Raw genomic sequence first — 25,597 nt, forward strand, 5'->3', positions numbered from 1 at the left:
TACGGGAGATTCGCGCGGAATAACGGGACGTGGCTGCCAGGGCTGCAGTGGGCAGAGAAGTATGTCCCCTACTTTGGAGGGGTGCTCGGGCTCTGTGGAGGGAGCGCCTGCGGGAGGAGGTCCGGGGCGCTGCGCGGGTACAGGCGCGCGGGTGCCATGACGACTGCGCCGCGCGATCCCCCTCCTTCCCCTGGCCGGGAGGCGCGAAGCGACCAGCAGCTGAGCCAGGCGGGCAGCAGCGCTGTGTGGTCAGTCCGAGGGGAGGGAAACTGGCCAGGGTCTGGGGCCTGGGAGTGCATGCCCCCTGACCGCTCCCCGCCCGCCTCTTCCCAGACCGAGCTGACCTGCTGAGAGCGCAGAGGCAGAGGCGCGGGTCCGCACCCAAGTGCCCGCAGACTGTCCCCTCGCCCACCGGCCCGAAGGGGCCCGTCGTCTCCAGCCATCGGAGAACGCTGGAGCCCACAACAGGGGGCAGCATGGAGGGTGAGTGGTCCCGGGGCTGGGGGCCAGCGGTGGGGCGGGGTACCGACTCCGGGGCATGGGGCCGAGGGAGAGGAGAGGGGCCAGGCGGCTGATCACCCATGGATGTCCAGAGCCAGATGATGTGATACTCCGTGTGTGACAGAGACAAAGACATTGAGAGAGGGAGAGAGATACCTGGGGTGGCCATGTGTTCATGGGGTGTGTGTGTGTGTGTGTGTGTGTGAGAGAGAGAGAGAGAGACAGAGAGAGAGAGAGAGAGAGAGAGAGACAGAGAGACAGAGAGACAGACAGAGACAGACAGAAAGAGACAGAGGGAGAGAAAGACCTGGGGGTGCTCTGTATTCATGTTGTACGTGTGTGTATGTGTGTGTGTGTCAGAGAGAGCGACAGAGACATAGAGACAGACACTGAGAGAGAGAGACAAAGACTTGGGGTGCCTCTGTAATGTTGTGCAAGTGTGTGTGTGAGAGAGAGAGAGAGAATGAGAGAGAGACAGAGAGAGATACCGAGAAAGGCTTGGGGGTGCCTCTGTATTCATGCTGTGCATGTTTGTATGTTTGTGTGTGTGTGTGAGAGAGAGAGAGAGAGAGAGACAGAGAGAGAGAGACAGAGACAGAGAGACACACAGAGAAAGACCTGGGGGTGCCTCTGTATTCGTGTTGTACATATGTGTGTGCATGTGTGTATTACAAGAGATGTGTGTATACACACACACACACACACACAGAAAGAGAGAGACCTAGAGATGCCTCTATGTCCCTGTTGAGTGTGTGCATGCACACAGTCCTTGCTGTCTGAGCAGAGAATCATTTGAGACCAGGTACAGAGGTGAGGACAGCTTGGTTATTAGCTTCAGAGGAATTGTCACCGACTTTGCCTGCTTGAAGGGGTAGAGGTTATTGGGGAGATGGGATTCTAGAGGTGATATCCTTCATGCAGAGAGAATTTCTCTCTCTAGGGAAAGGAGAGTGAACTATGGACCTCACCTTCAGAATTTTAAGGGATAATGGCCCCCAAGGCATAAGGCTACCTGCTCCCACCTTACCAGAACCTTCTCTCAGCCATTGTGGACATGGGGAACCATGTTTAGGCTGACAAACTGGAAAACCAAGGGCTTGTCCACTGTCTTGCTGGGTGTCTTTGAGATGGTGCCTGAACCTCTCTGTGCCACTGATCACCCCTCTGTCAAATGGGGGAACTTAACATTCAACTGGCTTCACAGGGTGCCTGTGAAGTTAAAGTAAGATGTGTTGTACGACACACCAGTATGAGACAGCTGCTGCAAGAGGTAATAAGCCCCCCAAATTCCAACTAGTAATTGCAAACACTGCTGTTAAAAAAGAAAATTGAATTTTATAGAAAATCTTGTGAGGCTGCACTTGTAGTTTTCCAATGAGCCAGGATATGAAAAGCACACACACAAAAGAGGCAAGAAAGAATCAATAATCCCAGAGGAATCTGGAAGACTGGCAGGATCTGTAAGAATGGCGTTAGCAAAGCGCCGAAGCTCCAGTGAACAGAAGTCAGGGGAAATTGGCAAAGACAAGAGCAAAGAGCTTTCAAAGTCTAAGTGAAAATAACAGGAAGGAGTCTGCTCTGGCTTGGGCTCGAAGGCAGGCAGACAGAGCAAGGCAGAGGCTGTTTTACTTCAAGTTGTGGAATAAAGACATAAGGAGGAAATTGACACCCAAGATAGTCCAGTGATAGGAAGAAAACATCAAGCCACCTACAACACGCTCACTCACTGCACCCAGACATATGACATCCCAGGGACCTGGAGGTATTTACAGATGTAATCATCGCTTTTGAGAAAATTACAGAGAATGAAGGAAGTGCCAGAAAACAGAAAATAGGCAAATGTCCTGATTTTCAAAAAAGGGAGGAAATACAGATTTTTTTATTTAAAAAATCTTTACACTGCTAAGATTAGTATTGACCTCTATTAAAATTCCAGAAGAAATTACCAAGTACTGTGTACACTTAGGAGATAATAAAGCACTGGCACAGCTCAGAATTTTTCAAAATTCCAAGCTATACACTTGCAAAGATGTTTGCCTGAGCACGTTCATCACAGTGCAAAATTGGAAACCATCTAGATATCCATAAATTAAGTAAATTAAATAAAAAACGAGACACACCTGCAATGACATACTATGCAGACATTAAAAACTGTGCTTAGAATTTTCTTTATTGACATGGAAATTTGTTCACTACCTACTGTGAGTAATTAAAAAAAATAGTTTTTGAATGCATGTGTAGTAATGATCCCCTTTATGCAAAATTACACAGGTTTATTATTGGAAATATGTATATATACATATACAAGTATATATGCAAAGAGTGGTCACTAACATCTTTGTTTGATTCTCCTGCTTCTGAAGCAGACCCCAAGACAAAAGCTTGGGTAGAGGGAGTTTATTTGCGAGATGATGCCAGGCAGTGGAAGTGAGGGAATTAGGAGAGTGAGATAAAGAGGCTGGGCACGGGGTCTCGTGCCTGTAATCCCAGCACTTTGGGAGACCAGTATGGGAGGATCACGAGGTCAAGAGACCAAGACCATCCTGGCCAACATGGTGAAACCCCATCGCTACTAAAAATACAAAAATTTGCTGGGTGTGGTAGCATGTACCTATAGACCTGCTACTCGGGAGGCTAAGGCAGGAGAATCACTTGAACCCAGGAGGCAGAGTTTACAGTGAGCCGAGATCACACCACTGCATTCCAGCCTGATGACAGAGTGACACTCTGTCTCACAAAAAGGGTGGTGGAGGGAAAGGCAAAAAATGGGTGCATTAATGAGCTTGTTTTAGCTGCAGGCAACTGGGGGGTTCTATCCTGCTGGGGACACTCTGAGAAAAGTGCAGAGTGAACTTGAGGTTTACCCTACCTGAGAGGTGGCATTGGCTGCTTCCCCTCCCCACTGGCTGAGGGTTGCCCCACTCCTGCAGTTTTGGGCTGTCCCTGTTTGTGACTTCAGAGAAAGCAGAGTAGAGAGACTCCCAGGTGCAGACTTGGTGGGGTGCTGAAAATTCGAGGAACCATTCATCCCAGCTGAAATCTTTGGGCCAAGAAGATGTGGCAGGCAGAGAGCATCACAAACACAGGCGTATCCCTGAATATGAGGATTCTGTCATATTTACTCTCTCTTTCATGGTGCTCAGAATTTTTTGTTGTTGTTTTTGTTTGAGAAGGAGTCTCGCCCTATCCCCCAGGCTGGACTGCATTGGCACGATCTCAGCTCACTACAGCCTCGCCTCCCGAGTTCAAGCTATTCTCCTCCCTCAGCCTCCTGAGTAGCTGGGATTACAGGCATGTGCCACCACACTTCACTAATTTTTGTGTTTTTAGTAGAGACGAGGTTTCACCATGTTAGGCTGGCCTCAAACTCCTGATCTTGTGATCTAGCTGCCTCAGCTGGGATTTACAAAGTGCTGGGATTACAGGAGTGAGCCACTGTGCCCGGCCTAGAATTCTTTTATAATAAGCACAACAAAACAAAAAAGCATTTCGAAAAGAAAGAAAATAATGTATTGTTCATTAGGAGTCTGTATTAGTCTCACTGAGAACAAATCCAGGAGCTCAAACAACTCAACAGCAAGAAAACAAGAAACCAATTAAAACATGGTAAGGGATCTGAATAGACATTTCTCGAAAGAAGACGTACAAATGGCTAACAGGTATATGAAAAATGCTTAATAGCACTAATGATCAGGAAAATGCAAGTTAAAACTGCAGTGAGACGTCATCTCATACCTGTCAGAATGGCTTTTACCAAAAAAGACGAAAGATAAGTGTTGGCAGAGAGAAGAGAGAACCCTTGTGTGCTGTTGGTGGGAATGTAATAAGTTAGGGTAGCCATTATGGAGAACAGTATGGAGCTTCCTCAAAAAACTAAAAATAGAATTACCATAGGATGGAGCAGGCTCATTTCTGGGTACTTACCCCAAAATTGAAATTAGTTACTTGAAGAAATGTCTGAACCTCACGTTTATTGCAGCGCTATCGACAATAGCCAGGGTATGGAATTAACCTAAGTGTATATCAACCGATGAATGGATGAGGAAAACGGGGTATGTATACACAATGGAATCCTATTCAGCCTTTAAAAAGACAGAATTGTGTCATTTAAAACAACACGGACAAAATTGGAGAACATTATACTACATAAAATAAGTCAGACACAGAAAGACAAATACCACATGTTCTCACTTAGAAATTGAATCTAGAACAATAGAACTCATAGAAGCAGAGAGTAGAATGGCTCTGGAGTTGGGGAGAATGGGGTGATGGTGGTCAAAGAGTACAAAATCTCAGTTAGACAGAAGGAATAGTTTTCTTTTTATTGCACAGCATGGTGCATAGAGTTAATAACAGAGTATTGTACATTTCAAAATTGCCAAGATGGTTGGGTGCAGTGGCTCTTGCTTGTAATCTGAGCACTTTGGGAGGCCAAAGTGCACAGCCCATTTGAGGTCATGAGTTTGAAATCAGCCTGGTCAACATGGTGAAACCTCATCTCTACTAAAAATACAAAAATCAGCTGGGTGTGGTGGCATACACCTGTAAACCCAACTACTGAGGAGTCTGAGGCAGAACTGCTTGAGCCTGGGAGGTGGAGGTTGCAGTGAGCTGAGATCATGCCACTGCACTCCAGCCTGGGTGACAGAGCAAGACTCTGCCTCAAAAAAAAACAAAAACAAAAAAAAGATTGAGGCTGGGTGCAGTGGCTCATGTCTGCAAACCCAGCACTTTGGGAGGCCGAGGTGGGTGGATCACCTGAGATCAGGAGTTTAAGACCAGCCTGGTCAACATGGTGAAGCTCTGTTCTCTAAAAATACAAAAATTATCTGGGTGTGGTGGTATACATCTATAATCCCAGCTACCTGGGAGGCTGAGGCATGAGAATCGCTTAAATCCGGGAGGCCGAGGTTGCAATGATCCCAGATCTCTGCACTCCAGCCTGGGCAACAGAGTGAGACTTCTTAAATCTTACTTTAAAAAAACAAAAACTAAGACAAAAACTAAATATCACATGTTTCCATCACAAAAAATAGGTATTTGATGGATATGTTAACCGGCTTGATTTAATGACTCCACTTTGTATTCATAAATTATACCGTTGCTTTGTATCCTCAAAGTTTATACAATTATAAATTGTCGATTTACAATAAAAAACTTAAACTTATTTTAAATCTATAAAACATAAAAATCAAGTCAATACCATTTGGAGCAACTGTTTGTGAGACACCACTGGTTGGTAAACGTTTCTATAACTCCATCCAGCTGTTAATTTTATATAGCTATTCACAAAGCGTGCATGTTTCACTAAATAGTATTTCTAAAACAGAAGAACAAATCAAGCTAAACCTACTGAATTTCTTCTTCCAGAATGGGTTTCTGAGAGGAACAAAGATGAATACAAAAGTTCAGCAGGATACTGCCAAGATCTCTCAGAAAAACCTTGTGGCTTGATTGAGAGCCATGCTGGAGGACCAAAATGGGGACCTCATGAAAGGCTCGATAGCAGCTAGAAATCCAACCCTGATATAACATTAAGAATTTAGAGGGAAAATAAAAGGTATGTTTTTCAAACCTGTGGATAGGAACCAGAACACCCACAAGGCAATAAAGTCAAGATTTAAGGTTATCTCAACATAACAAAATGCTGGATTAAAACCAAGAAAATGAATGGTACATGTAAATGAAATGTAAAGTCCTGAATTTAGATCTCAAAAAAATTAATGGCATATATTTAAGATGGGGGAGATCAGGCTTATATTCTTAAGGAAAGTTATAGGGTAGAGTGGGGGTGGGTAGGGGAGGTACCAAAATGGGCTGACCATGAGATAGGCCTGGAGTCCCTCTTGCTGGATATCCTGGGATGTTGGGGTTGGGAGAAGGGGATGATTCTGGGGACAGCGGCTCACTCTTATTCTTGCTCCTGGGAGCAGAACTGGGACCTGTGAGGGCAAGTTGCAGTAAGACAATTCAACTCAATCTCAGGAAGAACTTTCTATCACTCAGGGCTGGTCTAGCACCTGTCTCCTCACCAGTTCCCATATCCAGCTTGAGCAAGTGGAGGCTGACAGGTCTGATGACAGACTAGGGGACAGAAGAGAAAATTATTGGGTGGCTGAATGAAAACGATGGCCTGGAAGGGTCTCTGAGGGCCCAGACACCTTTACCCAACACCTAGAGACAGGCACTACAGTCCGCCAAGCCCCTGCAGAGCTGCTGCAGTCAACCAGGCAGTAACCCTCATTTGCCTTCCTCGCTTGGTGCTTGAGTGTGATGTTATGCTGTGGGACAAGTCAGCAGAAGGGCAACAAATCAGATCCATTCCCCAGCCTGAACCCAGCCCAACCACAGCCTTTCCGGGAGCCCCCAGGGGTCTCCACAGCTGCCTACCCAGCCTGGAAGTTCTGTGGCTGAGAGAGGCTCAAAGGCTGGGAGGATATACACCCACACTGGCTGGAAGTGGGCACAGCTGTGGGGAAGTAGCCATGTGGGGAAGGGGATCACTGGAGAGAAGAGAGGACAGGAGTATACCAGCTGGTGACCCTCCAGCACAGGACACAGTAGATCTTAGAGGTCCAGGTGGATGCCGCTTTTTCATATACCCCTTGGAAATGGTGCTGCCAGAGTCTCTGTGCACTGTCCTTTCCCACAAAGCATATCATCATCCTGGGGCTGCCCACCCAGCCTGGGAATTGAGCAGGGAGACAACATCACCCCCATTTAGTAGATGATAAGACTGAGGCCCAGGAGGCACAGATTGCCCTGGTTTGAACTGCAGCAGGTCTGCACAAATGGTCTAGATTCTGGGGACACTGTGGGGCTGCAGCCTCCATGTAGTCTAGCTTTCCAGCTTTGTCCTGAAGACCTTCCACGCCTTCCTGTCTTACTGGGAGGGGAGAATGGGAGGGACCTCAGCTGCTGGGGAAGCAGAGGCCAGATGGGTGTAGGCCTGGTTCTCACTGGGTCCATGATCTGTTTGATGGCAATCTGTCCTGCGTCCAGCAATGAGTTGAGGAGATATACTTACAATAAATATTTCTACTACAATCATTGGGTGGCCCATTGTACTGTAAAAACCTTGGGCTATTAGAGCCAGCAGATCTATGAATGCAGCAGCTCAACCCTGAGTTAACAAATGAAGAAACTGAAGCACAGTGAGGGGAACTGACAACACAGCTAACTTCGATCAGCTCTCTTTAAGACACAAACATAAAGAATTAGCCTGTAATCACAGCACTTTGGGAAGCTTAGGTGGATGGATCACACCAGCCTGGCCAACATGGTGAAAGCCGTCTTTACTAAAAGCACAAAAATTAGCTGGGTATGATAGTGGGCACCTGTAATCCCAGCTACTTGGGAGGCTAAGGCAGGAGAATTCCTTGAACCTGGGAGGTGGAGGTCACAGTGAACCCAGATAGCGCCTCTGCACTCCACCCTGAGCAACAGAATGAGACTCCATCTCCAAAAGAAAAAGGATAAAACATAAAGAATGTCTCTCATGCTTAAAAGCTTTTTGTAGCTCTCTCGTTAATAACTGAAATTGCATCATTAGAGCTTTCCTTTTTCTAATTTAATGTCTGACTCCCTTTGAAATGCAAAAGCCCAAAAGAGACACAGCACTTTGTTATAAGTCATATCCTCATCCATGTGAACAAGTTTATCAGAATATGTCCTAAAAGAAGATTCTGCTAGGGATGGGGAGGGAGAGAACATAGGTAACCTAGGACTCCAAGAGGTGATGCCTTGTTAGGAAGTAATGGATCTCAAAGGGGCTAAGTGTCCTCTTCTATTACTTCTCGGTTGAGCCCAGAGTGACCCTGGTCCTGCCTCTGGCCACTGTGTGCCTGCTTCTTCAGGCAAGGTTTTAGATGATATATGCACTGTTCATAAAGTGTCAGCTTTGTAGCAGAAGCCTCAGGAAGGCAAAGTTCCCTCCAAATCAAAGATCCCTAATTGCTGCTAATGGACCTAGAGGTCTTTATATGTGACCTCTACATATAGAGGATGAGAAAATGGTTGGAGGTGGCAGAGCCTGAGGAGGAGCTCAGACTCAGAACAAGTCTCCTGGCTTATTTGATGCACCCTGAATCCCAGAGCCAACCAAAACCTGGGGTCCCCATTACTGCACCCTATATTCTGAGAGCAAGTCTCTTTTGGTCTTTGAGTTTTGATTTTCCTGTGAAATGAAGATAATTCTCCTTTCCTTGTCAGAGATAACTTGATGTTTTACAAAACATATTTCAATCATAATGGAAATACTGTCTAATAGAGCCTATGGGATACAGCTAAAGCCATGCTTCTAGGAGGATTTATGACCTTTAGTACCTAACTTACTTATCAACATTCATTAATCATCTTTATGTTCTAGGCCCTGTGCCAGAAAATGAGGAGCATTTTGAGCTGAACAAGGCATGTTTTCTACCCTTAAGACATTTCTAGTTTAATTAAAAGAAATAAAAATCTCCGCGCTTAGCTGAAGCAGGAAGTGAAATGTGACCAGCCCTGCAGGTAAACTGAACCTGCCACCTTGAGGAAGCAGACAGCCATTGAACCCAGAAAAGAGCTCCAGGGCATATGTTTAGCCTTTCCAAGAGAAAGAGGGAAATCTCTACCCGCCTCCTTTACTTTCCCCTCTTCTCCCACTTTAAGCCTCTTCTACCTCCACCTTCCAAGGCCTGGAATTCTTTTCAACGGACGAGAGTATAGGCTCAGTATGTGATAAAAGCAGTTCAGTTTTCACTGTGAGGGAAATGACTTGTATCAGAACCTCTTCTGAATACAAGTTTTGATGGGTAAAACCAGAGACCTCCTGGAGGAAGCAAGGAGATATAAAAAGGCCCCAGAGTAGAAGTACAAAGACGGGCTCATTTGGGGGCTCCTGATGGCTGTATTGGCAACTCACCCCTCAAAATCTTTGGCCTTTGCCAACCCAAATGATTCTTGGAAGGGCAACCTGCTCTCACTCACCAAAAAGAGGCCAGGCTTGCAAAATCCATGTTTCTGTGGTGGGTGTCTGGGGTGGATGGGCTTTGCTTCCGCCTGCAAGAGGAACAGTAGGAGGTTGCAGGTCTCAAGAGGCCTCCTTCCTCCTAGATCCCCTGCCACATCCACTTTTTACTCTCGAAAGCAGTGCTAAGAAAGGTTTTGCCAAGGCTTGCTTCCCTAGGAACAAACCCAAATGAACTGAAACCACACTGCAACCTCTCGGTTCCCCACCACTGCCTGGCAGACAGCTAACACAGTCAATAAGCAGTCTGGAGTTCTGCAAGGCCCTCCGGGATTTACTCTGCTGTCTCTCTGAACGTATGAACAAGCCCATGAGGCTGGGAGAGGCAAGAAGCCCAGGTCTTCCACATTCGAAAGCCAAGGAGGACACAGGGATGAAGTAGATCTTCCCAGTTTTCTTGGGAATACCAAGGGGTGACATGGGAGCTTAGGGCCCACTATCATCAGTCTCCCAGCCACGCCAAACTATACCTCCCTTTAAAAACTGTACAAAAGCAGCTTTAAGACAAGTTCCCAAGCTTCTCCTCCAAACCAAGTTTCCCAATCCCCCAACCTCTTTTTTTTTTCTTTTTTCAAGATGGAGTCTCACTCTGTCGCCCAGGCTGGAGTGCAGTGGTGCAATCTCAGTTTACTACAACCTCTGCCTCCCAGGGTCAAGCAATTCTCCTGCCTCAGCCTCCCAAGTAGCTGGAATTACAGGCGCCTGCCACCACACCCGGCTAATTTTTGTATTTTTAGAAGAGACAAAGTTTCACCTTGTTGGCCAGGCTGATCTCGAACTCCTGACCTGGTGATTCACCTCCCTCGGTCTCCCAAAGTGCCGGGATTATAGGCATGAGCCTATAATCTTATAAGCAGTCAGTGACCAGTCATGCTTTCTGATTCCCAGGTCAGTGTCCTTTCCCTTCTGCATCAGCATAGTCTCTGAAAGATTACATGGCTTGTTAAGAGACAGCACGTGGGATGGTGTTGGGGAGGGAGGTGGGCGCAAACATCTAAGGAACAGGAACCTTGGGGGTCTGTGGTGCTACCCCTGCCCATCTCTACCACTTTCTCTGACCCTGGGATTCTGAACCTGGACTCTGCAGACTCACAGGAGGTCCATGGATGACTAATTTTAATCCCCTTGTATTTGCCAAGACACTACGGTTACAAGCAATATAGAAACGAGTGCTGGGCAAACTTACCAATACTGGGAATCCATTGGAAGGGTGTGGGGAGGTCATCCAAGGGACGGAAAAGCTGTATTACAAAGACTCAGAGGCAAATCCAAAGCAGATGAGGTCTGATTGGCATCCTCTGACCAGGGGTTGATGCAGACTCCTGATGGACAGTCCCTCAAAAGCTCCATGTGAGGAGGAGGCTGACTCCCCAGGGGAAAAATCAGTACTCTAGAAAGAAGGGGTCATGGATGCAGGGTGAGCCCAAACCATGATACTCAACACTCCCCTGAAAGTGTGTGTCAATATCCAGGGCTCTTTTTGGGACAGGATCCATTGCTTTTGGAGACCGTAACTTCCTCCAGACAGAAACCATTTACTGGCATAACAAAAGGAAGCCCTAGGAAAGCATCTGTGAAGGAATCAAAATGCATCAGGGACTCAAAGAATTTGGTGACCCCTGCAAAATGTGAAGCCTCACTAAACCTGCTTGTGAGTGCCTGGAGGGCAGGGACTGTATGGTTCAGTGGTTCTCAAATCTGGCTACACATGGAAATCTCCAGGGGAGTTTTTTAGAAAAATACCAGTGCCCGAACAACCCCATCCCCACCCCATCACCCATACCTCCCTACTACCTTCTAGAGATTCGGATCCAGTTGGAAGGGGCGGGATCTGTGTTGTTAAAAGCCAGGTGATTTTGATGAGTCAGGGCCAAGAACCAGTGACATCATCAGTATTTTATCGCAGCTATCAGAGTTTCCTTCTGATTAGAAAGGTTAAATGCAAGCTAGAAAAACTGAAAATAAAAATCACATGAGGAAATACCATCCCTTGTGGACACTGTTATTTTTTCTGTCATCTACACTTCACATAAACATAGGCTTTTTATACAGAATATGGACTTACAATGCATGTACGTACTATTTTTGGGGGATGGGGGCAGAGTCTCACCACTCTGTCACCCAGGCTGGAGTGCAGTGGCACATATCTTGGCTCACTGCAACCTCTGCCTCCTGGGTTCAAGCACTTCTCTGCCTCAGCTGGGATTATAGGTGCCTGCCACTACACCTAACTAATTTTTGTATTTTTAGTAGAGATGAGTTTCACCATCTTGGCCAGGCTGGTCTTGAACTCCTGATCCTGTGATCCATCCACCTCGGCCTGCCAAAGTGCATGGATTACAGGGGAGAGCCACTGTGCCTGACTGTTCATACTATTTTGTAACCATTGCAATGTCCCATTGCAATGGTCAGTACTTTCCCTCTTACCCTGAGACCTCTCACTCTGTTCCTTAGGGTAATCGTGAGAAGTGGAATGGCTGGATCTGGGGTGGGTTCCTCACTAGGGCTCTGGACGGATGTGCCTTGACTACGAAGAGCTAATTTGTTGTTCCCCCACCCCACGCCCCTCCCTATAAGGCACAGCTATGCTCTGGCCCTTACTGAATACTTCAATCATTGCCAGTCTGACGAAAGGTTAACCCAACATTCATTTAAAATTGCATTGCTCAGATTACAAATGAACTTGGACTTCTTGTTGTGTGTAGTTAGCAGCCATCAGTCCTGCTCATGCTGCATGTACTTGGCAGCACTGCGTTGTGTTCCTCAGCTGGTCCAGCGCCTCTCCACCCAGGCCTGGGAGCCTCTCAGGAAGAGGTGGAGCACCCATGTGTTCCCAGGATAGATAAGCAGATGGTAACAAAGATGAAGCATCAGTGGGAGGCCTGTGAACTCAGGGAAACACCCAGACTGATTCGGGGTTAAGCTCATTCATGTAGGGATTCGTTTCTTTCTTTTCTTTTTTTTTTCTCTCTCTCTCTCTTTTTTTTTTTTAGGCAAAGTCTTGCTTTGTTGCCCAGGCTGGAAAGCAGTGGCATGATCTTGGCTCACTGCAACCTCCACCTCCCAGTTCAGGTGATTCTCCTGCCTCAGCCCTCCAAGTAGCTGGGATTACATGCACCTGCCACCATGCCCAGCTAGTATTTGTACGTTTAGTAGACATGGGGTTTCACCATGTTAACCAGGCTGGTCTTGAACTCCTGACCTCAAGTGATCTGCTCACCTTGGCCTCCCAAAGTGCTGGGATTACAGGCATGAGCCACCCTGCCTGGTCAGGGATTGTTTTTTTATTTGCACTTCTTTTAGGCTTGTCGGGAGGCCCACACCGAGAGTATTATAAAAACATTATGCTCACATCCATTGTGTGGCTTCAAACTATCAGCACCGCTGCTGCTGCCTCACACCGCGTGCCATGTGTACGATGTGCTCTCAGTTCCCACACATTGTCTCATTGAATCCTCGCCACAGCCCTTCTTTGGTAGGTGTTCATTTATCTCCATTTTATCCATGAAGAGTCTGGTTTCCAGGGAGATGATATGACCTACCCTAGGTCACACCCAGGAAATGTCTGTTTTTCTGTTTTCTTTTCTTTCCTTTTCTTTGAGACAGAGTCTTGCTCTGTCATCCAGGCTGGAGTGCAGAGGTGTAATCACAGCTCATTGCAGCCTTGACTTCTCAGGCTCAAGCGATCTCCCACCTTAACCTCCTGAGTAGCTGGGACTACAGGCAATGGCTACGATCCTGACTCACTGCAACCTGCCTCAGCCTCCAACCCTCATTGCATTTCCAATACAATCCATGCTCCTTAGCAGGGCCTCTGAAACACTGCATGGTCTGATCCCTGTCAACATCTCTCTGGCCTCACTCAGTGCCACTCTTCTCTTTGCCCATTACGCTCTGGTCACTTTGCCATCCACTTAGCTCCTCACGCGCTCCTGCTTCTTCCAACCCCAGGGCCTTTGCTTGCCCCTTCTTTTAGCTCTCTATGGGAAGACAGCATTTATGCGTAATGGGCTGAGGCAGGTGGATCACCTGAGGTCAGGAGTTTGAGACCAGACTGGCCAACATGGTGAAACACTGTTTCTACTAAAAATACAAAATTAGCCAGATGTGGTGACATGCACCTGGAATCCCAGCTACTCGGGAGGCTGAGGTAGGAGAATCACTTGAACCAGAGAGGCAGAGGCCGCAGTGAGCCAAGATCGCAGCCATTGCACTCCAGTCTGGGCCACAGGAGCGAAATTTTGTCTCAAAAAAAAAAAGCAATGAGGGGTCTAGGCAATAATCCTTAGTGTCTCCTGAAAATACTGTTAAAAACTCATGGCACAGTGGCTCATGCCTATAATCCTAGCACTTTGGTAGGCCAAGACAGGAGGATTGCTTAAGCTTAGCAGTTCAAGACCAGCCTGGGCAACATAGTGAGACCTCATCTCTACAAAATAACCTTAAATTAACCCAGCTTGATGGTGCATGCTCATAGTCCCAGCTACTCGGGAGCCTGAGGCAGGAGGATTGCTTAAGCCCAGGAGGCAGAGGTAGCTCACCTGAGTCCCCTAATTGAGCCTAGCACCACAAAGAGAAAGGCCACTGGATATAATCTGATCAAGACTCTAGATCTGACCACCAAGTATGGGGGACAGAGAGCAGAACATGTAAAATGACATCATGAGGGAGCAATTAGCAAAATCCAGTCAGCAGAAGCTCTACAGACCAATGACAGTCCATAGGACAAATATGCTGCAGAGGGGAAAAGAGACAGAGGGAAAACCTGTGAACTAAAAGAGACGTCGGCGTCACATTGACCAAATGCAATATGGGAATGATTGTAGATTCTATCATAATGGACCCTAATGAATCACAATTCCATGTCCACACCTCTTCTGCAATGCCATGTTGCTTTCTTTCCTATGAAGAGGTGAAACTATTTCTCCACTGGCTTGAAACTGAGCATCCCTCGTGACTTGCTTTGACCAATAGAATGTGACAGAGATGATGTGAAAATTCCAGAATCTAGGTCTTAAGAAGCTAGTAGCTTCTTCTCTTGCTCTCTTGGAACCCTGAGACCAGTGTTCTCTGAAGAAGCCCAGACAAGCATCCTGGAGGATGAGAGGCTACGTAGAGAACCGGGACATCCCAGCCAATTGCCAGCACTAATCACCAGCCATGTGAGGGACATCTTGGACCTCCCAGCCCCAGCTGAGCCAGCAGATAACTGCGGCAGCTGCACGAGTGTCCCAAGAGAGAACTACGAAGACTGCCAAGCCACAGTGCCATGCCATTAAATTTTGGGGTGGTTCACAACATAATAATAGGTAATAGAAACAGAAATCTTGCTTGGATCCTCACTCAAACCAACTATTTAAAAAGTTATGAAACAATCAGGAAATGTTGCTGGATGCTGGACATTTAATGCCATAATGACATATTGTTAATTTTGTTAGGTTTGATAATGATGAACATCACATTTTTCACTTTTTTTAGTATTTATTTATTTGAGATGGAGTCTCACTCTGCCGCCCAGGCTGGAGTGCAATGGTGTGATCTCGGCTCGTTGTAAACTCTGCTTCCTGGGTTCAAGCAATTCTCCTGCCTCAGCCTCCCGAGTAGCTGGTATTACAAGTGCCCGCTGCCACACCTGACCAGTGTTTTGTATTTTCAGGGGAGACAGGGTTTCACCACGTTCGCCAGGCTAGTCTTGAACTCCTGACCTCAGGTGATCTAGCTGCCTTGGCCTCCCAAAGTGCTGGGATTACAGGAATGGGATTACCACGCCTGACAGAGTCCTTATTTTTTAAAGGTACAAACTGAAACATTTATGGATGAAAAGAAGTAATGTCTGGTATTTGCTTCAAATAATCCAAAGAGAAGTGGGGATGTGGATGAAACAACTCCAGGCCTCAAGCTGATAACTGTTGAAAGCAGATGATGAATACATGGGGGTTTTTTATATGAATCTCTCTGATAACAGCTCATTAAAGTTTATATTCTTGTGTATGTTTATTACAATACTGTCTCTTCTACATGTTAGACATTTTCCATATTAAAATAAAGATGTTTGGGTGCAATTGGAAGTCCTTGGAAGGCCTAAGCATGGGAGTGTCATCTCTCATCACGCACAGGAAGTTTGCAGCTTCTCTGCCTCCCAGCACAGTCCCTCTGCCCCATCCCAACACTCACTGCAGTGCCCCCTCCTGTTCCCTGCAGCCCTGATGGTGCCAGCTCACTGGCCCTGCTCCCACAAGGACCTCTAGCCTCCTGGCCCCCAGCCTCCAATGAGCCTCCAGGCCAGTGGCTGAGTTCTGGATGTGACAGAAAGATTCCATAGGGACTCTTCATCCCCTGGAACAGGCCACATTCAGTTCCAGAGGAAGGCAGGAGGAGAGTTTATGAGACAACATCAAGAATCACCTCAACTAATGACTTCCCAGAAGAGCTGTGGTTGGACACTAGTCTTCCCTTCAAAACAAGGCTGAGGAAGGACACACCAAAGCCTGGTCCTTATTCAGAGACACATAGAGCAGGGCCAGCTCAGCTGCAGCCTCACTGTGGGACCTTGAGCAAGCCGTGGAACCTCTCTGACCTTCATTTCATATGAAGCTAACACCTTAGGGGAATTCGGTGAGGGTTTTAATTTAATTTAATTTTACTTTTTTTTTCTTTGCTTTAGTCAAGATGGCATCAATGAGGGTTTTAAAAAAATACAAAAGAAAACAAATGAGGCTAATACCTAATGACTTACATCATGGGCTGGCTCAGAGAGCTAAATAAAATAATAGATGTGGAAATGCTTTGTTAAATGCTATACAGGCGGAGCAGCTGATCACAGGACGGGAGGAGGCAAAGGTCAAGCAGGAGCCTCTGTTTTGGATGCTCTACTGAATGCGATGTGTCTCTGTTCCTTAGCCCTGGTTCCAAGTCCCCCTTCATTCTCCCTTTCTCTACTGCCTTCTTGCCTTTTTCAACTAAAGTTCCATGGATGAGATGAAGAGGAACGACATCAGAGACTTTGAGGGTGTAATAATTGGGTCGCAGTAGAAAACAAATGGTATACTCAGAGAGTTTAACGAAATCGAGTTTAATGGAAGATGGGAGGAGTAAGAGAACCAGCTAGAAACAGTGAAGCACCCAGGGACTCACAGCCACAGGAAGCTGTTACCATTTGCAGGCCTGTGAGTGAAGAAGAGGGAACAGTAGTCAGGTGAGGGATAGAGCCACGGAAGGGGAGTCACCCTTTCTGCTCCTGCCCTCCCATCTCCTCCAGTGCCTGGTGTTGGCTGAACACAGCTAGAAGTCAGAAGACAAGGGAACCAGGGCAATGCAGTACTTACAGTTTAGCCTCTGGGGCATATAGCAGTGCCAAGAAAGTTGGAACCTAAATGGGGTAGAGGAGTTAATAAAGAATGACCAACATTGGGGAATGAGTTATGGGCAAGACAGGGCATGAAATACTACACCAGGATTTGAAAATCTTGATCAAACAAGGCTGAAAGTCTTGGATCAGTGCATCCAGTTGCAACTGGAGCTGGGTACATGCTTAGGGGACCAGGGCATGGTTAAGATTTGGCACACGAAGAATCTCACCAGTGGTGAGAAATCAGTAAACTCTTCTTTGCCTAAGGTCCTGACCCATATATTTCTTTGGTCCTAGGGGAGCCCTCCCAGCCTCCCAACAGCAGTTGGCCCCTAAGTCAGAATGGGACTAACACTGAGACCAACCTGGCTGCAAACCTCACCTTCTTCTCCTACTACCAGCACACCTCCCCTGTGGCAGCCATGTTCATTGTGGCCTATGCCCTCATCTTCCTGCTCTGCATGGTGGGCAACGCCCTGGTCTGTTTCATCGTGCTCAAGAACCGGCACATGCGCACTGTCACCAACATGTTCATCCTCAACCTGGCTATCAGTGACCTGCTGGTAGGCATCTTCTGCATGCCCACCACCCTTGTGGACAATCTCATCACTGGTGAGTGCGGACAGTCCGCAGCAGGAGTGTCCCCCATCCCCACTTCAGCTTCTCAGCTAAGGCCGGAAATTGAAGCTTGGAAGGCAGATGTCATTGCTGGGCTGGCCTCTTGGCTATGCGTGGTCTCAAACTCTCAAGATAGTCTTGGGGCTGAGGAGTTAGACTAGAAATAAGAGATATAACGATTCCCCACTTTCTTTGTGCCTGGCACGATGTTACTTACTCTTCATGCATTATCTTAATTCATCCTCACAACAATCCAATGAAGTAGAGTTTATGGTCATCCCCATTTTATGGAAGGGGAAACGTACATGCTCAGAGTGACTAAGAAACTGGTCCGTAGCCACACAGCTAATAGGTGTCAAGGTCCACATTCTCACACCCATACTTCTAATTACTGTATTATACCATTCAGTCTCACTCTCTCACGGAGCTCCCAAGGGTGGAAATAGAGCCAGTGGGAGAAATGTAAGGGAGGCAGGTTTCCTCTGAATTGGAAACTAAAAATCCACTTATTTGAACTGGGAATTGAGCAGGGCCCAGAAGAGAGTCCTGCCCTGTAAGTAATGAGCTCTCTGAACTTTGGAGTGTCCAAGCAGGGACTGACTGGCCACTCAGTGGACCACCTGACCTCTAAATTCCTGCATCTGCAGATGTCAGAATAGGGCCATATACTCTTTACTCTCTCATGCAACTGGCCTTTCTTGTTTTAGAATCAAGGTTCCACCAACCAGAGATTCCTGGTGAGGGACTGGTTTTCAGAGCTATGGAGACCCCTAGAGGTCTGAGCCTGCAGATTCTGAGCTCAGAGCTCAGAGCTCCCAGCAGTTCACTAGTCCTCAGGATCCAGAGCCTAGACAGCCCCATTCGAAGTGACTTCACTGACTTGGAGCTGAGGGAGACACAGCCTGCATTTCTGTAGGTTCTTGGAACCAGGAGTTGAAGCCAGTGCAGAGTCTGCTCCCCTCCACAGTACTGGCTGTGTCTGGTGGAACCATTACCCACTGCTGAGTCCCAGCTTCCTTTGCCGATGAGGAATATAAACCACATCCCCTTCCTTTCCAAAACTAGACACACACACGTGTACTCAGAGACACATATGCAGAGATGCACACATGCATGCACATAAACATGCATACCAGTCAACAGTGATACGGTGAGGTCACGAGGTGGTTAAGTTGGTGTCTGTCAGTCTTTTTCATATACTCATATTTAAAAAATGGTTTGAATAAATAAAACATTTAGATGATTCAATAGTCAAAGCTACCGGTTCTCCAGTGAAAAATCTCCATTCTACCCCTGTCCTCTGGCCTCTCAGCTCCTCTAGTTCTCCAGTGAAAAATCTCCGTTCTACCCCTGTCCTCTGGCCTCCCAGCTCCTCTCCCTCCTGCGAGGTAACCAATTGTTGCCAGTTTCTTGTATCTCTTTCAAAAAATATTTTATGTGAGTGCAAGCAAATTAAAGATATGCTAAGTTTCCAAACAGTTGGCCCTGTACTTTTACTTCCCATCCAACACCACTTAAAAATATATCATGTATACTGTAAATAAGATTCATTAAAATCAACTTACATGTTGTTAGCCCCTATTAATAGATAAAAGAGTTTCTCATTCTTTTCACCTACTGCTAGAATTCACTGTATGGAGGTACTACAATTTATTTTGATGTGTATTTATGTTGTTTCTAATAGAATCTTCTGCAATTAAATAAAACTTCACATAGTTTCACTCTTTTCCTTCCATCCTTCCTTCCTTCCTTTCTTCCTTCCTTTCTTTTCTCTTTTCTTTTCTTTCTCACTCTGTCTCCCAGGCTGAAGTGCAGTGGCACGATCTCGGCTCACTACAACCTCTGCCTCCCGAGTTCAAGCAATTCTCCTGCCTCAGCCTCCTGAATTACAGGTGCGTGCCACCATGCCCAGCTAATTTTTGTATTTTTAGTAGAGATGGGGTTTCACCATGTTGTCCAGGCTGGTCTTGAACTCCTGACCTCAAGTGACCCAACTACCTTGGCCTCCCAAAGTGCTGGGATTAGAGACATGAGTCACTGTGCCTAGCTTCTTTTTTTTTTTTTTTTGAGACAGTCTCACTCTGTCGTCCAGGCTGGAGTGCAGTGGCACGATCACGGCTCACTAGCCTCGACCTCCTTGGGCTCAGGTCCTGGGACTACAGGCATGTGCCACCATGGCTGACTAATTTCTCTATTTTTTGAAGAGATGGGGTTTTGCCATGTTACCCAGGCTTGTCTCAAACTCCTGGGTTCAAGCCGTCTGCCCGCCTCGGCCTCCCAAAGTTCTGGGATTATAGGAGTGAGACACCATGCCTAGCTTTTTCTTCTTGTCTTTTTATTTTGTTTTGTGTTCGTTTTTTTTTTCGAACTCACATACAGAAAGTCGAATCATTCATTCAGTCCAGTTCATGGCACTACATGATTTCACCCTGTTGCAAAGCTCTTCTTTGATTTTTGTTTATTTATTTCCTTCTATATACCTATTCCACTTCACAACTCTTCTCTGACCCACAGGCAGCCATTCTGTTATATTTCTGTCTTTTGTATGCATTCTTAGAAAATGTGTTGTTAATGTATGCCTGTTTTACATGTAAATATTGTTAAGTTATAATTTAACATATGTTAAAATCTGTTTTTTTAAGTATATAGTTCCACAAGGATTTTTTGTTGTTGCTTTTTAAAAAGACTCTGCCACTAAGCCTGGAGTGCAGTGGCGAGATCATAGCTCACTATGACCTCAAACTCCTGGCCTCAAAGATCTTCCCACCTCAGCCTCCCCAGTAGCTGGGACTACAGACATTGTGCCACAATGTGTGGCTAATTTTTTTTTTAATTTTTTGTTTTTGTAGAGCCAGAGTCTCAATATATTACCCAGGTTGTCCTTGAATTCCTGGGCTCAAGCAATCCTCCTGCTTATTCCTCCCAAAGTGCTAGGATTAATATGCCTGGCTGAGAATATTATTTAGAAGCCAAGATCTGGGTTCTAGATGTGCTCATGGCTACTGGGGTGTCATTGCTTCTAGGTGCTTTCCAGGGACAGAGCTAGGAAATAATGTATACTAACAGAAATATTTAACACACATAATTTTATTTCTATATCTGACCATCTGTATGTGTATTAACATGAGTTCAGACTGATACTTCTGATTCCAACCCACTGTCACAGATTCAGTTGGACTTTCCCTCTTCTTTATTGGTAACTTCTTTTTCAGGCAGTGAGAAATCTAGCTGTATTCATCTACAATAGATTTACTTATTTGTTCAATCTTAGTACACACATAAGGTAGTTTCATTACTGCTACCATACTTCTGTGATTGAGGTTTGCCTGATGTTTTCCCATAATTAGATCCAGTTTATTCAGTTTTGTCAAGAGCACCACAAATTTATTAATGACAGTATGGAATTTGTTTACAGTTCTTTTTGCTGTTATAGTATACAGTCAGAATACTGTTTTCCAAAGTTACTTCAGTCAGTCTGTTTCTCCTTCACCCCTTCAGTGTGAATATTATTAAATTTAAATACAATATGATTCATTTGTAGTACTATTAGGCTTATTTGTTAATGCTTGTATTTCACTTTGAGTCCTCTCTCCCAACCACATCCTGATAGATATTGATTATTTATTTTTTTGGTAAATGAAACATTGCCATGATTCTAAAAAGTCAGAACCATACAAAGATATACTCAGAGAGACATCACTCTCATTATCTCAACTATCCCATTCATTCATTATTTCTACCCAATTCTAATCTTCTCTCTGTATAGATAGTTAATCTCATTATTCTGATTTATCTTTTCTGTAACTTTGGTACAATGAGAAAATAAGCATATATTTTCTTAATCTCTTTTTTCTTACATGAAGAGTAATATCCTATAGATGTCTTAATGCTTTGCTTTCTGCACTTTGGAAGTCATTTCATATCAGTTCCTAGGGGTCTTCCTCAGTCTTTGTTGCCGCTGTTTAATACTCTACAAAGGGATGTATCATAGTTTATTCAACCATTTCTTCACATGAGGATTTAGGTTGTTTCTATTACTTTGCAATTACAAACAATACTACAATGGATAACCTTATACATATGTATTTTTATCGTTGGAGTTACATTTAGGCTAGAGTACAAGAGTGAGATTGCTGCTGAGAGCAGTGACGCCTGTAATCCCAGCACTTTGGGAGGCCAAGGCAGGTGAATCACTTGAGCCCAGGAGTTTGAGATCAACCTGGATAACATGGCCAAACCTTGCCTCTACAAAAATAATACAAAAATTAGCCAGGCATAGTGGCACACACCTGTAGTCCCAGCCACTGGGGAGACTGGATTCATCTGAATCCAGGAGGTCGAGGCTGCAGTGAGCCATGATCATGCCACTGCCTAAGTGACAGAGTGAGACCCTGTCTCAAAAGAAGAAAACAAAGTGAGATTGCCAGATCAAAAGGTAAATGCTTATGTAGTTTGTTATGTATCCCAATTCCCCTCCATAAAGTCCGTATCAGTTTGCATTCCTACTAGCAATGTCTGATAGAGCCTATTTCTCCATAACCTTGCTGCGGCCATTTATATTTTTCTAATTATGAATGAGGTATGAACATGTTTTTAAAATTTTTTGGTAAAGACAGAGTCTCACTATATTGCCCAGGCTGGTTTTGAACTCCTGGGCTGAATCCTCCTGCCTTGGCCTCCCAAAGTGCTGAGATTACAGGGGTGAACCACTGCATTTGGCCTTGATAGTATATTTTAATGTCTGCTTGGGCTATTTCCCTTTTGTGTTTTTTCTATGCCAGGATTTTCCTGTATCAGATTTTTTCTGGTTATATTGTTAATTTAAATGAATGGTTTGTGTCATAGATTTCATTCTATTTCTTTCTCTCTCTCTCTCTCTCTTTTTTTTTTTTTGCTAAGCCTTCTATTCATGTTGCCTTGTGGACACCTGACCTGTGGCTTCTAGCCGCTGCCTTGTACTCCGCGGTGTGTGTCCACCACATTCACCCTCCAGTCTTCCAGGGGTGGGCACCAGGATGGCCTCTCCCTAGTGGTGAGGGCCAGTTGTGGACATTTCTTCTCAAGTGATAACATATTGGTAGTTTGAACTTTGCCGTGTACAGAGGCTTATACCACAGAAACTGGCAAATGCAACAAACCAGGGTTTTTTTGTTTTGTTTAACTGAATATTTGTTTTGTTTCTTGTTGGTTTTTTTGTTTTTTAAGAGCTGATTTACTGGCATACCATTCCAACTCCATCATTACAAATAACATGGCAGTGGACACATCTATGGGTCCTGCGGGAATGTCTTCAAGGATATGAACTCAGGAGAGGAACTGCTGGGTCCAAGAGTTTGCACATTCACAGTTTTCCAAGTAGAACCACTCTGTTTTCTATAGCAGTGCTAACTTCCCATGACACTGAAACTCCCCAGCACCTAGACCTGACTCACACCACTAACCCATATTGATTTGGAGGCAAAGAGACTGTACATTAATATCCCCTCTAATTTTTTAATTTGTAAAACTGGTATGATAATAGCAGGGCTGTTGTGAGGACTGAATGAGATAGTGCTTGTACTTGTTAAGCGTGCAGGCAGAAAGTCAACATAATTGGTAAAAAGAGGGCTACAGGTTCCAGAAGAGACTCCTGTCTCAGGCACGAAAGACAAGAATAAGGTGGGCCCCTGGGTCTAGAGGGGTAGAGACATCAGGCTGCTACCAAGACAGCCTCAGGAACAAAGCTGTGACCAGTGATGTGGTTACAGTCCCAAGAGCAGGTGGGGCCCAGGTCTCCTGACAAAGGAGAAGCCTAGGATGTGGGGGTTGGAGCTGCTCATACCTCTCCCTATCTAGGAGAGGTATTGATTGATTTGTCCTAGTGGTTCTCAACTATGCTGCCACTTGAATCCTCTGGGTTGATTTTTAAAATAATGATGGAGAGGCAGGAGTGGTGGGGTGCACCTGTAATCGCAGCTACTTAGGAAGGTGCAGCAAGAGGATCATTGAGTCCAGGAGTTAGAGACCAGCTTGGACAACATAGCAGAATCCCATCTTAAAAAGAAAACAAACTGATGCGGACTGGGCACAGTGGCTCATGCTTACAATTCTATCACTTTGGGAGGCTGAAGCAGGAGGATTGCTTCAGCCCAGGACTTCAAGATTAGACTGGACAACATAGCAAGATCCCATCTCTACAAAAAATAAAAAGCTGAGTGTGGTAGCACATGCCTATGGTTCCAGCTACTCAGGAGGCTGAGGAAGTAGAATCACTTGAGCCCAGGAAGTTGAGGCTGCTATGATCATGCCACTGTACTCCAGCCTGGGTGACAGCCAGATCCTATCTCAAACAAAACAAAACAACTGTTGTCTGGGTACCACCACTGGAGATTCTGATCGTAATTGGCCTGGCATGGGTCTGATCATTTGTTCTTTGCAGAGCTCTCCAGGTGATTCTTGTGAGCAGCCAGTGTCAAGAACCACTGGCCGAGATCCTGAGACAGGGCTATGGGAGCAGAGAGCCAGGCAGGGCTGGATGGTCTAAAGCTCATGGAGATAAATCACTGGTCAACACAGAAAATCTCACTAATACTGTTGACCTGTGAACAACATGGGTTTGAACTGCATGGGTCCATTTATATGAGGGATTTTTTCAACCAAATGCAAATTAAAAATAAAGTATTCCCAGGATGCAAAACCTGTTAGCCCATTCTCATGCTGCTATAAGGACATACCTGAAACTGGGTAATTCTGGGGAGGAACAAGGTTTAATTGACTCACAGTTCTGCAGGGATGGGAAGGTCTCAGGAAACTTATAATCATTGGTGGAAGGGGAAGCACGTTCTTCACAAGGCAGCAGGAGAGAGAAGAATGAGAACCAAGCGAAGGGAGAAGCCCCTTATAAAACCATTAGATCTCGTGAGAACTTGCCATCACAAAACTAGCATGGGGGAAACCACCCCCATGATTCATTCACCTTCCACTGGGTCCTTCCCGTGACTCATGGGGATTATGGGAACTACAATTCAAGATGAGCTTTGGGTGGGTATACAGCCAAACCATATCACCGTATATATACAGAGGGCTACCTTTTTCTATACGCAGGTTCTGCAAGGCTCACTGCAGGACTTGATTATGTGTGGATTTGGGAATACTTGGGGGTCCTAGAATCAATGCCCTATATAAACGGGGCTCAGAGGGGACCTGGCTTGGAAGGCTTGTGGTCTCTGACTCTTGATGTAAGCCTCTCTCACTCTGTGGGGGCCTCTGTCATTGCAGGGTGGCCCTTCGACAATGCCACATGCAAGATGAGCGGCTTGGTACAGGGTATGTCTGTGTCAGCTTCCGTTTTCACGCTGGTGGCCATCGCTGTGGAAAGGTAAGAGGTTTCCTGGCTGGATTATCCCTGGGCCAACTAGGGCCTGGCACTAAGAGGAGCCACTGTCTCTAATGCTGGGTTGGCCGGAAGGCTGGGGCCGCACTGTGGTAAGTGGGGCTAAATCCTGAGCCATAAAGAGAAGGGCTGTGGGCCCAGCTGCCCTTTTCCTAAACTTGGGAGACCAGATGAGGACACCACCACCTCCTTCTGGAAGGCCTGGAGGCAGCCTCAGTTGGCTTTTGTTGGGATTCCTGGGGCCTGTGAGGAGCTTGAGAGCAGTCCTCATTTCCTGAGTGGCGAGAATCTTCCCACCCCTGTCAGAGCCAGGAGAGCCAGGGCTAAGGGAGCCAGCTTATGGGTGGGCCTCAGTATGGCTGGGGAGGAAGGGTCTCCCTGCGTCTTACTGTCCTGCCACTGGCTCCTTGCTGGTCCCTGGCAGCCCAGGCCATACTCAATCCCCATCTCACCCCTTCTGGTCTTTCGGCCTCACATTCCATCAGATTCTCTGGTTAAGTCTATGAGTCTGTCATGTGGCCAGAGGGATGGAGCAGATCCAGGGACAAGGAGGCTTTGCAATCAATAAAGCCCTGAACGCAGGAGGCCTCCGTATTGCACTGTGTGAGTTCTCCTCCCCTCGGCATTGTTAGTGGTGGAAGGGCGTCCTCTGGATGCTTCACCCCAGGGAAGGATGGGCAGGCAGATCAGCTGGAGATACGCTCATTCCTGCCTAGGTGTATCTGTTGGGGTCCAGCACGTCTGCCGGGGG

The 25,597-nt window shown here is 46.0% G+C and overlaps 1 protein-coding gene across 2 annotated transcripts in view; it reads left to right on the forward strand.

Moving 5' to 3' along the window:
- Positions 1-203: 203 nt before the first annotated feature.
- Positions 204-25,597, forward strand: part of NPFFR1 (neuropeptide FF receptor 1) — a 32,687-nt gene continuing 7,293 nt past the window's right edge. Inside the window, exons 1-4 of one of the 2 annotated variants that reach the window (XM_035268101.3) lie at positions 204-248; positions 334-483; positions 17,154-17,468; positions 24,732-24,831. In XM_035268101.3, the coding sequence (XP_035123992.1) occupies positions 477-483; positions 17,154-17,468; positions 24,732-24,831 (422 nt within the window). In that variant the 5' untranslated portion in view covers positions 204-248; positions 334-476. Of the gene's footprint in view, positions 484-17,153; positions 17,469-24,731; positions 24,832-25,597 lie in introns of both variants that reach the window. The other variant, XM_035268100.3, reaches the window with a different exon arrangement.

The sequence above is a fragment of the Callithrix jacchus genome, chromosome 12 (assembly GCF_049354715.1).
Source record: "Callithrix jacchus isolate 240 chromosome 12, calJac240_pri, whole genome shotgun sequence".
NCBI classification, from domain to species: Eukaryota; Metazoa; Chordata; class Mammalia; order Primates; family Cebidae; genus Callithrix; species Callithrix jacchus.